The following is a 15,402-nucleotide window of genomic DNA, read 5'->3' as shown; positions in this document are numbered from 1 at the left end:
CCACCTGAGCTCGTACCAGACAACCAGTGGAAAATGCCCAAGTGCAAGAGCGTTCCATATTATGCCATATGTGGGTGACAAATAAGGTGAAGATATAATTTGTCATCTAAATTGGAACACATTTGACAGTGAAAAGGGGACTCTTAGTGATTGCACCAGCATAATTGGCCTAACTGAGACCACCTTGGACGAGCTAGGTCTTGGTGGTTACTCTGGAAATAAGCCCAGGAAGACAGATATGTTCCCCTTCCTCAAGAGAGGAAGGGGGCATGAGTTGGTAGGGGTAGCCATGAACAGTGGCCTTCCTGCCTCCCATTGTCACCAGGGCGGATCATTCTGAAGGCAGCAAGAGGGTCCATGTGGAAAAAAATGGCTGTTACCTCTGAAATCTCATTGTCAGCAGAGGAAATCTGCTCCAGGCGCGTCTGACAGAGCCTTTCCACCCAATACTGAATCTTTTCCGATTCCTCAAGGTCTTCCCGCTCTGTCTCGGACACCTGGGACCCAAGACCAGTGCAGAAAGGAGAGAACAAGGGCACACCTGAGTCACACATGGGTGGCACACCTGAATCAGTAGCACGAAAGCACGTCTTTAAAACCCCCAGAATACTATTGGGTGTGTCAACTGTCTAGAAAAAGATCTGAACTTGTTCAACCTGGGCCCAGAGGAGCTGACAGGCAGGAGAGGGTGTTGAGATATTGGGTTGACTAACACCACTTGTAGGCAAAACCAAAGAAGGAGCCCCTGCACTGTGTGGGATTAGCTGGAATCCAGGATCCTCACAAACCCTAGGCTCTTACGATTCTCCAAGAATAGTTCTTTCGTAGGCTCCCAGCACATTCTAAGAGTTTAACTTTACTCTTCTTTCCTGGCTTGGGGCTGCCTTGTCCTCAGAAGCACAAATTCTATTTCATTCATTTCCTAGCTAACTTGTTCCTAATGCCAGACCTAATGCACTTCACATTTTCCAAGACTTCTCTGGTTTCATAATCTAATCAGCTTTGCATTCTGATTCATGGAAGCATTAAAGAGGAGCAGAACCAATAATAGCTCCACCAGCTAGGGAGTTAAGGTTACCCAGCTCACCGAGGAAGTAGGAATTACTCATGCTGGAAGACTGCTTTTGGCATGCCTTGAAGGAGACAGCCTTAGATACATTCCCATGTTGAAGAGGTCTAGCCTCAGACACACTCTACGCTGATGGGAGCAGCCTCCACCTCATAGCCTGATTAATTGGAGGATGGCCTCAGACACCCTGCCTGTACAATGGGGTTAGCTTCAGACCCACTCTCAGAGCCAAGGCAGGTTGGAAAGTCCTGGTCTTGGACTTACAACCTGGGCAAGGGGGCACAACCAACTCAGATCTAATGACAGGTGGGTGAAAGGCTAACTTCCTATCTACAATCTGGGTGGAGGGATTAGCCTCAGACTCACAGCCACGCCTAGGGTGGAGAGGCATCTGCCTTAAGCTCACACTCTGGTCGGGTGGTGGTGGTGGGGACAGGCTCAAACTTCTAGCCAGGGATGTGGAGGGCTAACCTAAGTCCTACAATCTGGGAAGAGAGGCTAGCCTCAGACCCATACCAGAGCAAGGAGGCCAGGCTCAATCCCAAACATACACCTAAACTGGAATCTAATCTGAGATGACCCTGGACAGGTGGGATGGTCTCACTCTCTAGACTGAGGAGGGGGCAGGGCTCACTCTATCCTTGGACTCCATGTGGAGAGAATAACTCTAGCTGGTTCCCTGGGAGAGTGGAAGGGAACAACCAAACCGTGTCTCAGGGGTGCTCGCCTGGCCTGGGCGCAGGACACCTACCTCCTGGGCCAGCCGGTTGATCTTCAGTTGCTTTTCCTTTTCCAGCATCTCCTCTTTCTCTTTGTAAAGCTTTTGCTCAAACTCTAGTTCCTTTTTATTCTTTCTCAACTCCTGAAGGCTGTCATACTTGGCTTTCTTCTTATCCTTTCCTTTCTGGGTCGACGTGGCATTGTTTACATGACGAGGATTACAAGGCAGTGTTGATACTAGCACAGCACCGCAAACAGGGCATTTGGTCCTCACACGACACCAGGCAGCCACCCCATGTTGAGCCTCTCCCCCAGCTCTGCTCATCTGCGCTAGGCACTGGACTTCAAGTGTGGGACAGGCAGGCCACTGCTACCCATTGCAGAGTGCAACACCCATTCCCTTTGCCAGCCAGAAGAACTATTCATTTACTAGCTGTGCAATCTTGGCTAAGTTTCTTAACCTCTCTGGGCCCAATTCATCTCCTCTCCAAAATGGAAGAAATACCTGGCCCATAGGCTTGCCATCCAGAACCAATGAAATAACATCTATAAAAGAGCTTTATAAATATTGAAGTACTGAATAAATAAAAAGGCATTGCATTTATTTCCTAGTATCTGGGTACATGCTTTCTCTATTATTTGGAGAGAAAGGTGTTTCATGTTCGAATACCACAGATGCATCCTGGAAGAGTCTACAGAAAATCTGGGAGAGCTGGCAACCCTCATTTGTAGACATCCTCTGTCCTGAGCTAGAGGAGGTAGGAACCAGCTTTGACCTGGGAACACAGAGCCAGTGACATCAGATTTTGTCCTGATGCTTAAGCTCCAGATTATTTCATCCTGGAGAGTCCACCATTCCCTCTGAACTGGGCCTCTGAAATGAGTATTAGCCAGAAACTATAAGACTAGGAATTGGGGTTGTGGGGAGAGAAGAGCCTAACTGCTTTTCCCTGGCTGTTAGGGTTCAAGAGGACTTGGGGAGGGGGGTGAAGGGCAAAAAGACTCCTTACTTTTCCTGTTGGAAGTGGACCCACAAAGCCTGCTTTCCTGGCTGCTTCTTCCAAGGGGTTGCAGGGAAACCAAGGAGTAAGGAAGAGGATTAACATGTATGGATTGCCTATGTGCCGAGGAAACTCCATCGATTACCTCACATGTAGGTATTATCCCAACTCTCTTGATGAAGGAGCCAAGGATCAGAAAGGTGAAGTCTCTCGCCCAATGTCAAACATCTAGTATGTAGCAGTGCCAGGATTTGGACCTGAGCCTTCCAGGTCCCACAAATTTTCTACTGTGTTCAAATGAGGAGCAATGGGAGCATGGCAGGAGAGAGCGTCAGCCCCATCACACACAGCATGGAGGACAGAGATAGCACTCTGGAGAGGGAATAGTATTGAGTCAACATTCTGGAGAATTCCTGGGGGAAGAAGGAAACCCACCTGTTCACTGAGCTCACTTTCATCCCTGATAAGCCTACCTGGGTCCTGCTCTCAGAATCTCTGAATCAGCCCAGCATCCAAGGCCAGATGTGAAGAATTGAGTTTCCCAGCAATGGACTTTGTCCACAGCTGAAGAGGTCATTATGAACCTATGACTGAGTCATCTTGCCTTCCCTCCTAAAGACAACCCCTACCTCCTTGCATAAGTTATATGCTTTGGAGATGCCCCCCCCCACCCCCATCCCCGCTGCCTCATTTTAGGGATGGCAGACCCACCCTAGACCAGTATGTGAGCCACTTGGGAAAATGGTTATAATTGCTTCAGAGTCCTGCTTGGTTCCTGCCTACCCTGTTCACTACTAGACACTTGGCTCAGTTGAGAGATGAATCCCTGCCATCATGTTCTAGATTCAGATGGCAATTCTTCAAAAGGAGCTAGAAACATTCTGCCTGATGGCAGCTTGCTAGAATAAGGCCACAGCCTCTTACAGGGACCACCATGATAGGAATGACTGTTCTGTTGGTTTTAAAAAAACCACCAGTGCTAAGATTTTAGAGCCAGGGCTCCTGGGTGGGCCAGGCAGATGAGACAGCTTCTGTCCCATCTCCAAGAAAGCAGCACCTGCTTACTGATACAGAGGGCGAGTTGTCCCCTAGCATTGTCTACTGAACTCATACCAGCCCACTCCATATGGGTGCTTAGTTGCACGTGAATCTGCCTCCCTGCCAGATGGTGGATTCCTGAAAGTAGGGCATATTTGTATGATTTACTCAAGCAGTCCTGGTGCAAGGGCTTAGTCAGAAGCATGAATCCTTCAGGCCCTGGCATGGACTTTGCGGGGGCACAGGCCTGGGGGCCTGAGCTCCAGAAGGAATTACTGCCAGGTTAGGAATTGAAGACATTGAGTCTTTAGCTTTTCAAATAAGGGGAGTGTATTTGCACAGATGGTCATGGTCTTAGACAGCCACTTGCATTACCTGGGCACCAGGTGTTTCAGCTGCTGGAGACACAGCATCTCGTGTGGCTCTACAGAAAATGATGATGGATTTTCAAAGCCCGATGAGGGGCATGATTCTGTTGTCTGTTTAGCTGCCAGCTAAATTCATGGCAAATATTCCTTTTGGTCTAGACTGAGAGGAGAGGTAGATGGGGTGGATGTGTTCTTGTTGCTACCTAGAAGCAATTTTTCTCTTTTGGAAATGAAATGAAAACCGAAATATCAGTTATTTCCAGAATGACTGGAATAATGAACAGGGAAAAACAGGCCTACTTCTTTAGCAATGGCACTTTTCAAGTGACTTGATCTCTTATGGAGAGTGTGCGTAGAGGAGACACATACACAGTTCTCTTACATTTACCTAGTTATTAGCACCTGGAAAGGAATTTACCTATCCACTTTCTTTCATTGGTTTTTCAAGTACAACCCTGTGTGTATGTGTGTGCTGTCCTCTCTAGCTGAGTTCTAGTAGAGACAGTTTATAGGGGAGAATTAGAAATTTAACCCAATAAGGCATCCTAAGCCATAGAGTCAGCCTGGGAAATAAAAAGGACAGTTTTGCGAGACTAATTCCTTTCTGAGACCATGCTGGTGTGGAAAGGAATCCCCTGAACGGCACTGTCCTGGTTTATTCGATGTCATACAAATCATGATCTGTGCTCCCAGGTAAAGATGTTCACCTCTGTCAGGAACAATACTGCTATCTGTTATCTTAACATCTTTGTGTTGGAGGAAGGGGGTAGATGTTTCCGGCACATCAGGTATTCCCAGTTTAGAGGCAGGAGAAGTTACATATCATCAAGTTCACCCTGCTGCAAGTGCTTTGGTTTCTGGAAGACTGACATCTTGCCAGAAAGAGCCAGTGGAATGATATATCTACATTAGTTCACCAGATTTATGCCGATGCCTGATTCCAAATACCAAGTCATCTTAAATGTCCAATCTATAGATATTAACAGCAGCATGTTCATAATCAAATGCCAAAGTGATTTAAAAAGAAGAAGGATGAGAAAGGTTTATGGGGCCTGGAGATACCATAATAAGATTTAGAGAGAAAATCCAAGGCCCCAGAGACCAGAAAATTGCATTATCCCGGGGACATGCAGAGATATTTCTAGAACAGAACTGTTATTGCTGTGGCTCTCTGTCCCAACCCGAGGGAACAAACCCCTGCCTTGGCAGCCAGTCTGTGTCTGGCATAGTCAGTTTCATAATCTGTGCTGTGAATATCCAACCTGATATTTCATCCCGTCTGACCTCAGCTTCTGGTCTTGGCCTTTGGTTCTACTTGACTGAGAAACGAAGCGGAAGCTTCCTGTCACACCCTTGCCTTTGTGCCCTGTGCCCACCAGGGCTGGTGCTGACCTAGGCAGTGCCTGATGGTGCTTGGGTAGTTCTCACCTCAGGAACAATCCCCCGCCACCCACCGTGACGCCTCTGTGACAGCACCCTGCCATTTGACGTCAGTCTGATGGAGAGGCTCAGACACAGTTAGCATTCGAGTGAATAGGTTGGGTCACACTGTTGAGAGTTGATAGGACAAGAAATAATGTTTGGAAAAGGCCAAACCCACAGCAAACACAGAGGCAAAGGGGACAGATGCAATCCTGTCGTACCTTCCGTATGGTTGGGAATTTGCCATCATAACGATAAAACCACCCAAAGGCTGTAACAACACAAAGAATGAAGCAGTGAGACACAGTTTAGCTCAGCCAGAGTGTCCAGGGCAGAGGCCAGGAGCTGGGTTCTCAAGGAACACGTGGCTTTGTGAGGCAAAGGGCAGAATCGGCGGATCCGACAGCAAAACTGCTCCCTCAGTCTGACTCTCCACTTACCTGGCCTCACCTGGATTATAAAGCAGGCCTAAGACTACCCGAGAAAGGTCCCGATTGTCAGGCCCTGGGCAACTGCCTCTCCCTAGGACACTGGCTTCAGAAGTCAGTGCCAGAAAACCAGAGAGAAATCCCCTTGTGAGAGGATGAGTCTGCAAACACAAAGCCCTGTTAAAAAAGATCAAGGCCCCTCCTGACCAACGTCTGGTCCCTCCATCCAAGAAATGGCTCAAGACAATAGTGCGCCTGGGTCTTTACCTAGAACTGCTGTCAGAACAAAACAGTTTTGTCTCATAGCACAGGCCATATCTTCCACTTTCAATGTTGAAAGAGAAAGCAATGATAGTGGTCAGCTCTGGGAAGGGCAGCTCAGGCAGCAGCAGGCGGGAGATGAGCCTCCAGAAAAGCATATCCCCATCCAGGCTGGATAACTAGGGCACCAGACCCCTGTCTTTCCTAGGCAATAGCGTGATGCTTTCTGGGCCAGCGGTGATGGTTTAAATAGTTACCCACCCTTGACCAGTCTGGGTTCTAGAATAAGATCTTGAAAGCCTCCTGCTGGACCAAGCACTATCCCCTAGTTGCTGGATCTTGGCAAGACCTGGGGAGTCCTGGAAGAAGCCAGCGCAGCAGATGAAGGACTTAGCCTTGGGCAGTACTTAAATATGTGAACCAGTGGTTCAGCCGTACCGATGCGCACTAGTTGACATTTCAGCCCGGCCATGAGTCCTACTCTCAAGGTTCTGTGTGCAGTGCTTGGACCAAGCCGGGGCTTGGAGAGATTCCAGTGGTTCCCACCATGGTGGCTGGCCCCTCAGAGATGGGTGTCTACAGGGCCGGCAGAAGAGAGTGAGCAGGGCAAGCAGAGCAGCAAGGCCAGGGAGTGAAGCGGGGGCCGCAAACCTGCTCTCCCTGTTCCTCTGTGCCTCTGTCCAGGTCATCAGCAGGCTCAAGCTCGGGCTCCACTCCCTGATCATCTACTTGGGAAAAGAGGAAGGTGGTGAACAAGAGAGAGTGAGGCGACCAAGAGGCTAGAGCTGCTTCCCAGGAGCCTGGAGACCTATACCCAGCTTCCTCTATGAGCTGTGAGGTCAGGGGCAGGAACAGGGCTCAGGAGCCCAGAGCAAAGCTTTCCTGCTCTGGGACAATGCATGCTGAGCTTTCAACCTTGGTAGCTTCAGTTCCTCTATCTGTAAAATGGGCTGACAACAGGGCCTCTGATCTGACAGCAGAGTGAGAGCCTTTTGCAGGGCATTTGGCTGAAACTTGGGAGGTATGGCACAGAGGATGGGAATATCTGAGTATTACATATGTTGGGTGCCAAAGGCCCACCCCTCACAAGCACGGAGATCTGAGTCAGGTATAACCTGTCAGCTAACTGGGCCCCAGAGTTGAAGCCTGGTCAGAGAGGACCTGACTTCGGCTTGATACTAATGAGCCCACCTGGCTGAGACCATTCCAGCCTCCCAGGAAAAGGGAGAAATGCAGGAATTGAGTTGGCTCAGAAGTCTTCCAGCATTTCCTAACTTATCACCGAGTTAGAATTAAATTGCTAGTGCGTGCGGAGATGGATGGAGGCAGCAGCTGCCCCAGCTCAGGCTGGCGGACTCCGGTCATCAATCTCATGCTTCACAGCATTCCCTTAGAAAACATTTATATCTTGAACAAAGGGAAAGTTCTCGCTTCTTTTATTCAAGAAGTTTAATATGGTTTAAAAGCGCTAAATAAATAGCTAGCTAGAGAAAGGGTTTTTTGTTTTCTATAGCTTCTGAGAGGGTGTGTTGGCTCTGAAACCAAGATCCAGTTTTCAGGAAGGTACTAAATTGACTAGAATTACTTTCATGAAAAGCAATTAAAATTGATTTCTCTCCTTCTGAAGCTCCTATTTCACACATAAGAGCAAATTAGCTCCCTCTCTAAAACACAGATTATTCACCAGGAATTTAGCTCTGGCCACATCCTCAACTAATACCGAATGTCACGGGGGAGGCTGATGACAGCATGCTTTGTCCTTCCGAGAGGACCCTGAGATGACACTATACCCCGTGGCCAGGAAGGAGCATGCTGGGAGCCGTCTGCCTTGCACCGAGTGGGGATGAGATGGAACCACTCTGAACCTCATCGTTGACCCAAGCTGATGACTCTCTAGGGCTTGGGCATGATTCAAGGTTGGGGCCAGAGCTGTCCAGACTCAATCACAGGATCCCAGATGGCTGCCATGTGGCAGAAATAAAGAACCTTGGTTCCGGGGTGCAGATTTACCCCGTATCTGGAGGTTTCCAGGTCAGTTGAGCACAATTAATGCTCTGTAGAACCTGCCTCATGTCAGGTACAAATCAAAACAGCTGTAAAGCTAGAATAAAGACCCAACCAGGCATCCTGGACTTGTGATTGCCATGGGCCCTAAGCTGTCTTACTACTGGCTCCCCACCACACGCCCACTGAAGAACCTCTGAGCTTGAGCGCCCCCACCCCTACTTTAACCTGGTGTTGTGAGCTGCCCCTTGAAGAGGTATCTTGGGAGTTAGAGTTGAGAGCAGGTGGATAAGAGAGCAGTTGATTAGGGTCTGGACTGAAATGGGAGGTGACAACGCAGGACAGATGAAGAAAGGACATGGGAAGGGCAGAAGGAGCTGAAGCCACAGGATGGCTGCAGTGTGATGTCTGGGAGGGGTCTCACAGTCCTCTCCCTGAGTGGTGGAACCAAGCAGGGTCCACATACAGGGATGTAGGTGGTAGGGGCACTTCAGGTAAGTTGTTCTCACCGTCACTCATCGACCTTGGACCACCTCTCTAATGTGAGCCCCTTCCCCTCTTTCCTGCTGTTGTTTTACCCCGGCTCCAATTCAGAACCAGGTAGGAAGAGGACATGACAATCAACAAACTAAGATAATCCCATGAGCGGTTCCACTTTTGCTATAGCTCTCCAATCTCTCTTCAGCAGCCCAAGGACACCTGCCTGAGTTTGTGTCGTAGGGGAGACCCAGGACTAGGAGAGCAAACAGATCCTGCCCACCCTAATGCCATGATGTCATGGCAGACAGCCCCTAGCAGATGGCTGCCCTTCCATGAAGGAAATGCAGCTTAGAGAGCCATGGGATCATCACCTGGGGAGGTGATGGTCAGTACAGGGAGACCAGCAGCTCTGTCTGGACTGCTCAGCCCCCCAGCCCCAAAAGGAAGCCCTCTCCTCCCAGCATATGATACATACACTTTGGCTTGTGAAGGGGCACTGGGTGCACCTCAGCAGTGATGGTCTTAGGCGATAGCAGCTGTTCCTTTGAGCCCCAGTCTTCTTCCCACTGCTTCTTAAACCTCTCTTCCTCCTCCACGATCCTGAAATAAGACACCCCCCGCCTTGCCTGTGACTGGAATCAGAACTTTCGCAGGCCCACCTTCTGCCTGTAGGGAACCCCCAAGCAGACTGGGGAGGGGCCACAGGGTTCTAGTTGTGATGAAGACAACAAAGTCCTTGGCACTTATATTCCAAATTAAGTATGAATGCAATTATGTAAGACTATGTTCTAGTTACCCCAATATGGTGAGCTTTACCAGGATTATGGAATGGCTAAAACAAAGGAGGTTCCACTAGGGGACAAGAGGCAGGTATATTGGGCCTGGAGGTGGCCTCTGGCTCGCTATACTCCCAAGAGCACACTCATGTCCACACACAGATACGTGTGTGCAGACACATGGAGACGAGGCACTCACTGTTCCATCTCCTTCCGGTATCTCTCATTTTCCTCTGCTGCCTTGTGGGCGATTTCCTTTTTCCTTCTGAAACCAAATGCGGATTGTTATGTTGGAGTCTATGCAAGAGAAGTTAACTCTTCCTTGTGGCTACGTGGCTAATTTTTTGAGAAAAGTTTTAAATACTTCTTTCAGGAAACTTTCCAAGGATGTCTGGACCAGATTTGGATGCTGAGAAAGCAGATCTAGCAAAGTCTGGGCCTTGTGCTCTTGTGTGGTTTTGTCTGGCATCACTGAGCAGAGGTTCTGTGCTGTTGGAGCTGGGAGGCCAGTCAATGTGGGCCACGCTCCATGAATCTACCTCCAAACCCTTAAAGTGAGTGATGACAGGCAGAGTCTGGCCTTAGTGAAGTCCTCCCAGAAGAGGATCCCGGACCCCAGGGGCAAAGCTGGGGCTGCTAACCAAAGCCAGGACTGTGGGCAGAGGTACCAGCAAGGCTAGTTCTAGGCTAATTCTGTGATGGGAGAGATGGGAAGATCCTGTCCACCATCCTTTTCCAAATTCTCAGGAAGGTCTTAGAGTGTATCTGGATTTGAATTTTGACAGTAGTGTTTTGATTTATGAATTGCTCACCACATTTATTCTCAGTCCATCATCTCAACTACCCCACATGAGGGCAGGGGGCTTATCACCATAGATGGGGCAGCCAGACTGCCTGAGAGTGAATCCCAGCTTGGCCATGTGTGACTTAGTACACAAGTGACTTACCCTCTCTGAGTCTCAGTCTCCTTACTTGTAAAATAGGTTAATAACATCTATCTCACAGGGCTATCGTGAGGATGAAATTAAGTAACGTACACGAGGCCCTAATACAATGCCAGCCACATGGTTGGTACTCAACAAACGTTAGCTACTGCTAGTAGCATCCCCACATTCCTGGGTCTTGGAAATCAGGAGCTTTCTTTGGCAAGAAGGGAGGAACCCAGTGGTCTGGAGGCAGGGGATGCATTTGCTGACCACCACTGGTCCCATCTGGTCTGAGGACAGGCCTCAGGGGGAGAGGATGAAGTTGTCTCAGGACACAGTGGGCAGGAAGCAAAGCGGGCAGAGTCCTACAGTGGTCTGGGAGGGTAGGGAAGGGGTGTCCTGGCTGGCCACACTCACTGCCTCTCCATCTCCTGCTGCTCCTGGAGGATCTTGTTGGATTCCATCGCCAGCCGCTTCTGCATCAGAAGTTCCTGCCGCTGCAGCTCGTGCTGCCGCACCTCTGCCAGCCGCTCCCGCTCTGTCATGAACAGCTCCCGGCCCTTGTGGGGAGAAAGGAGCCCCTTGCTCAGTCCCCTGGGGAACCTGGGCTTCCACTGCCACAGTGTGGGGGGCCAAGATGAGAGTCGTCCTCTCACTGCCGTGGCCCCAGCGTCAGGTACTATGGCTCCTGTGGTCTCTGACCAAACTCCTAGCTGGGCAGAGAACCTCACCCTTTGCTCTGGCAGAGCTTCAGACAAAACCCCTTGGCCCTTCCTAGCACTGTGTGGCAGAGATCACCCTGAGTGACTGAGCTTGGAGGTCAGGGGTCATGGGGCCTCCACCAGTTCATTCTGGACTTACGGCTCCAGCTACGATGGAGATGGTCAGGCTGCGGCTACTCTTCAGCACGTTCACAGCCTGTGGGGACAGGTGGACAGTCAGCTGAGGCCTGACAGACCAGAGCAGTCGAGGCCTCTAGAGAGCACAGAAAGTTTCAGACACCATGTTGGGGAGAGGCGGGAAGTAGAGGGCAGAGGTGATAACGGCCAGCAGGCGAAGACCACACATCTCACCTCCTTATGGTCCAGGTTGGAGAAGTCGATGCCATTGACTTCGACAATCTGGTCCCCTGTCTGGTGGAGAGATAGAGAAGGATCAGCATGTTTACCTATCTGTACACTCACCTGCAGCGAAGGTTCCCCTTGGGAGCCAGGGGCAGACATTGAGTCTTCGAGTGGCTGCATCTCAGCTCTCCCTTATTAGCAATGCAGTTAGAAAGCTCTGTTGGAGTCTTCCAAGGGTCCCTCTACCTCATATCTCTTTCAAATATTAGCTTCTGAGGGTCCCTCCACCTCATATCCCTTTCAAATGCTAGCTGCCAAATATTATACCATTCAAGGTTCATTCTTTTGGCTGAATTTATGACATTTGCTTTGAAAACTCAGTTTGTAGACATAGGAGCTCTTGGGCTTCTCATATAGGCAGATGCTGTGTTGAGTCAAAATAATAATTAGTAGATAACATTCATCAATCCCTTGCTGTGTGCCAGGCACAGTTCTAAGCATATATATTAATTCATTTAATCCACACAGTGAGCCTAGAAGGAAGGTTATTGCTCTCATTTTATAGGAGAGGAAACTGAAGCAAAGAAAAAAGTAACTTGTCTAAACTAGAGGTTAAAAGTTCTGTCTCTGCCATCGGACCACCTAGGTTTGAATCCCAGCCCTACCATACTAGGTACGTGATCTTAGAAAAATCACATACTGTCTCTGCGTCTGTTTCCTCATCTGTAAAATGGGGATAATGATAGTACCCAATTCTCAGAGTTCTCATAAATTTCAAAAGGCTTAGAACAGGAGTCCCTGACCCTGGGGCCGAAAACAGGTACCAGTCCGTGGCCTGTTAGGAACCGGGATGTACAGCAGGAGATGAGCGGCAGGCAGGCAAGCAAAGCTTCATCTATATTTGCAGCCACTCCCCAGCATTAGCATCACTGCCTCAGCTCCACCTCGGATCGTCAGGCATTAGATTCTCATAGGAGTGCTGGTCCCTGGTGCCAAAAAGGTTGGGGACCGCTGGCTTAGAAGAATGTCTAATCCAGTAAACACTCAATGAATATTAACTCTTTGATTATTATTACTTCATTCCCAAGCTTAGGATCAAAGGCTCTCAGAACTAGAGAAGACTGTAGAAAGGGTCAAATGCCACTCCTTCACTGATGCCGTCCTTCTCTTGGGGAGAGGTAGGAAGAAATCATCAGCCAGTGACTGCTGAAAAAGGGCTGTGTGGGAAGGCACGTGCCTCCATCACTGTGTGATCACAGTCTGACCGCAGCCCAGGGTCACTCACCTCCAACCCCACCTCGGCAGATAGGGATCCAGGCTTCACATTACTGATGAAGATGCCAGGTTTCTGGATGGGGCCACTGGAAATGCTGTGGAAGAGGCGGGGAAAGCAGGTGAGCCTCTGCCTTCAGTACTTGCTCATTCTCAGTGTTCTGTCCATCTGCCTGTTTGTCCAGTGCTCCAGCCCCTCAGGATCCAGGTCACCCATGAGCTCAGTACCAAGACCCTCTGCTGTCTACCTGTGGCAGTAGCCACAGGAAACTACTTGTAATTACCCCCTACCCAATCCCTTACCCAACATATCACATATACTGTTTCTTTTCTCTTTCTAGCACTTTCCTATCCATTCCTTAAGACTCAAATGCTTTCTTTATGGAGTTTTAATCAAACTTCTTATATTATCCCAGGAATAGCTAGTTGCTTCTTTCTCTTAAAACACCTATAGTGCTCCTAAAGAGTGCTCCTAAAACACCTACAGCAGGAGAGGCACTTGTACTATTACTCACCCCCTCCCAGATGTGCGACAGACATCACTAATCGATCACAGCACTCTTTCCTACCAAGTCTAGGAACAGCCAGCCTTACAGTCTTTTCAAAATCATACTCCAGGCAGCCAATACTGATTGGTTAGAGACAGCAGGAATTTTCTATCCCTGATACAGAATGCAGCTCCATTAGTGTCCTTGTGACTCTACACTGTAACTAATTATGTGGCTGTCTTCAATACCAGGCTGTAACATTTTAGGAAGGAGGGACTTATGCTTGGCAGAAGAAGTATTGAATAAACATGAACGAATGGAAATAATAAGAATAACTTAAATAATAATAGATAATATTTACTAACTGCTTATCACTTGCTGGGCACTAAGCTTGGTATTTTACTTCTATCATCTCATTCCTCCTCACAATGTAGATATTATTATCCCCAATTTATAGAGGGAGAAACTGAGGCTCCAGGTGGTTATATAACTAGTCCAAGGTTCTAGAGCTCATAAGTGGCAGAACAGGGTCTGACCCCTACATCTGTGATTGTAGTGATTTCATGTTTACCAAGAATGCCCCGTGTGATCTGATGCCTGTTTGCATTTCTTTGGCTGCCTCTTAAGGAAGCCCACAAGGTAATAAGTGGCAAGTGACAGAGATGACCAGCAGGACAGGCTCTCTTTACAGTAACTAGAGGGCCCACTAAGGGAACATAGCTCTTTCTTTGGGCCTCAATTTCCTTATCTATAAAATCGACCTGTTAGGGCCATTATTAAGCTCAGAGAGGAAATCAGGCACCCGAGGATAAGTCTCCTCAGAAGCAGCAGTGAGTGAGGAGAGAGGCATTAGGTGCCTAGGGGGGCTGCTGGCCATGAGTGAGCCTCAGGGCAAGCCTGCCACCCACCTGCAGCCAAGGCCCCTGGAGCCCACCAGGCTGATGAAGACCTTCTTCTCCTTGTTTTCCTGACTCCCTGGGGAACCCAGGCTGCTCCGCCCACCCTGGAGGAAGGACAGAAAAGGGTCATTAGATGTCACATGTGTACATGTAGCCTCTTGAGCTCATAAGCACTGCTATGCCCACGTGAGCCTCATGGCCATTCTGTCCCAGGGGGTGTGTGTCTGCACCAGCTGGCCCCCAACAGGGATTTTCTAGATGTGCTAGGGACCTGGGTGAAGCCCCTGAGGCCACATCCCTAGAGCAAGCCCCCCTTCAGACCTGCTGCCCCTCCTTGAAGACCACTCCATCCAGACCCCATCACTGGTGGTCCTGACCCTTACCTCAGATTCTGACACAAACTGATCCACGTACTGCCATTTGAGGGGCTCATCAGGAGAGCTGATGGGAAGGGAAAGGAGAAGGGTCATTGGAGAGAGATGTTTGGGGACCAGGTCCCAAATCCAGACCTGCCCCATCTGGAGCCTCCGGGCACCAGGCCCAGGGCAGTGCTGGACTGGGGGAAACCAGACCCTAGGGTTGATACCAGGACCTTAAGCCCACAGGGAAGAGTCCACCAGTAGAGGAGGGAGCTGCTCACCTCTTCACAGGGATCAGGCCGATATCTGCGGGATAAAGGCATGGAGGTTAGGATAGCACCTCTGGCCTCCCTTCCTCCTCTGGGAGCTGGGTTCCCTGCTGCCCACCCCACTCTATCCTATACCCCACCCCACCATCAGCACCCCATCCTCTAGCCTCACTCACGTCTCACTTTGATGGACACGGTCTTCTTGGTGCGAATAAGGTTGATGACCTCCTCATGGGTACAAGAGGAGATGGAATACCCATTGATCCGGACAATCTCGTCCCCTACCTTGCCATAAACAAAAGGAATAAGCACCAGGTTGAGGGAGTGTCAAGCGGCTGGACAGGCTCGCTGTCAGATGCCCCGGGCCTGCTCTCCAGGAAGGGGGATGATGGCCAGGCCTTCCCTCAAGAAACCTCGATGTGTGCCCTAGTGCCTTGTCACAACCAACCCACCCTCCATCAGTCTGAGGGACCCCAGGGCGGTGGCACTTTCAAGAAGTCTTTCTGCTCTATTTTGCAGCTAGGAGACACATGGTAAATGAAGGGCACAGAGACTGGG

The 15,402-nt window shown here is 49.5% G+C and overlaps 1 protein-coding gene across 3 annotated transcripts in view; it reads right to left on the bottom strand.

Moving 5' to 3' along the window:
• The window catches only part of USH1C (USH1 protein network component harmonin), a 52,191-nt gene that overhangs the window by 16,855 nt on the left and 19,934 nt on the right, over nt 1–15,402 (bottom strand). Inside the window, exons 8-17 of one of the 3 annotated variants that reach the window (XM_023522155.1) lie at nt 14,226–14,320; nt 12,843–12,927; nt 11,567–11,626; nt 11,355–11,411; nt 10,911–11,053; nt 9,767–9,832; nt 9,267–9,391; nt 5,840–5,889; nt 1,821–1,973; nt 381–497 (exon numbers count right to left, since the gene is read on the bottom strand). In XM_023522155.1, coding sequence (XP_023377923.1) covers nt 381–497; nt 1,821–1,973; nt 5,840–5,889; nt 9,267–9,391; nt 9,767–9,832; nt 10,911–11,053; nt 11,355–11,411; nt 11,567–11,626; nt 12,843–12,927; nt 14,226–14,320 — 951 coding nt within the window. Of the gene's footprint in view, nt 1–380; nt 498–1,820; nt 1,974–5,839; nt 5,890–6,958; nt 7,033–9,266; nt 9,392–9,766; nt 9,833–10,910; nt 11,054–11,354; nt 11,412–11,566; nt 11,627–12,842; nt 12,928–14,225; nt 14,321–15,402 lie in introns of all 3 variants that reach the window. The other 2 variants (XM_011378203.2, XM_023522156.1) reach the window with 2 other exon arrangements.

This window comes from Pteropus vampyrus, unplaced genomic scaffold (assembly GCF_000151845.1).
Source record: "Pteropus vampyrus isolate Shadow unplaced genomic scaffold, Pvam_2.0 Scaffold334, whole genome shotgun sequence".
In the NCBI taxonomy this organism is placed as follows: domain Eukaryota; kingdom Metazoa; phylum Chordata; class Mammalia; order Chiroptera; family Pteropodidae; genus Pteropus; species Pteropus vampyrus.
This window is presented reverse-complemented; position numbering and strand designations above follow the sequence as displayed.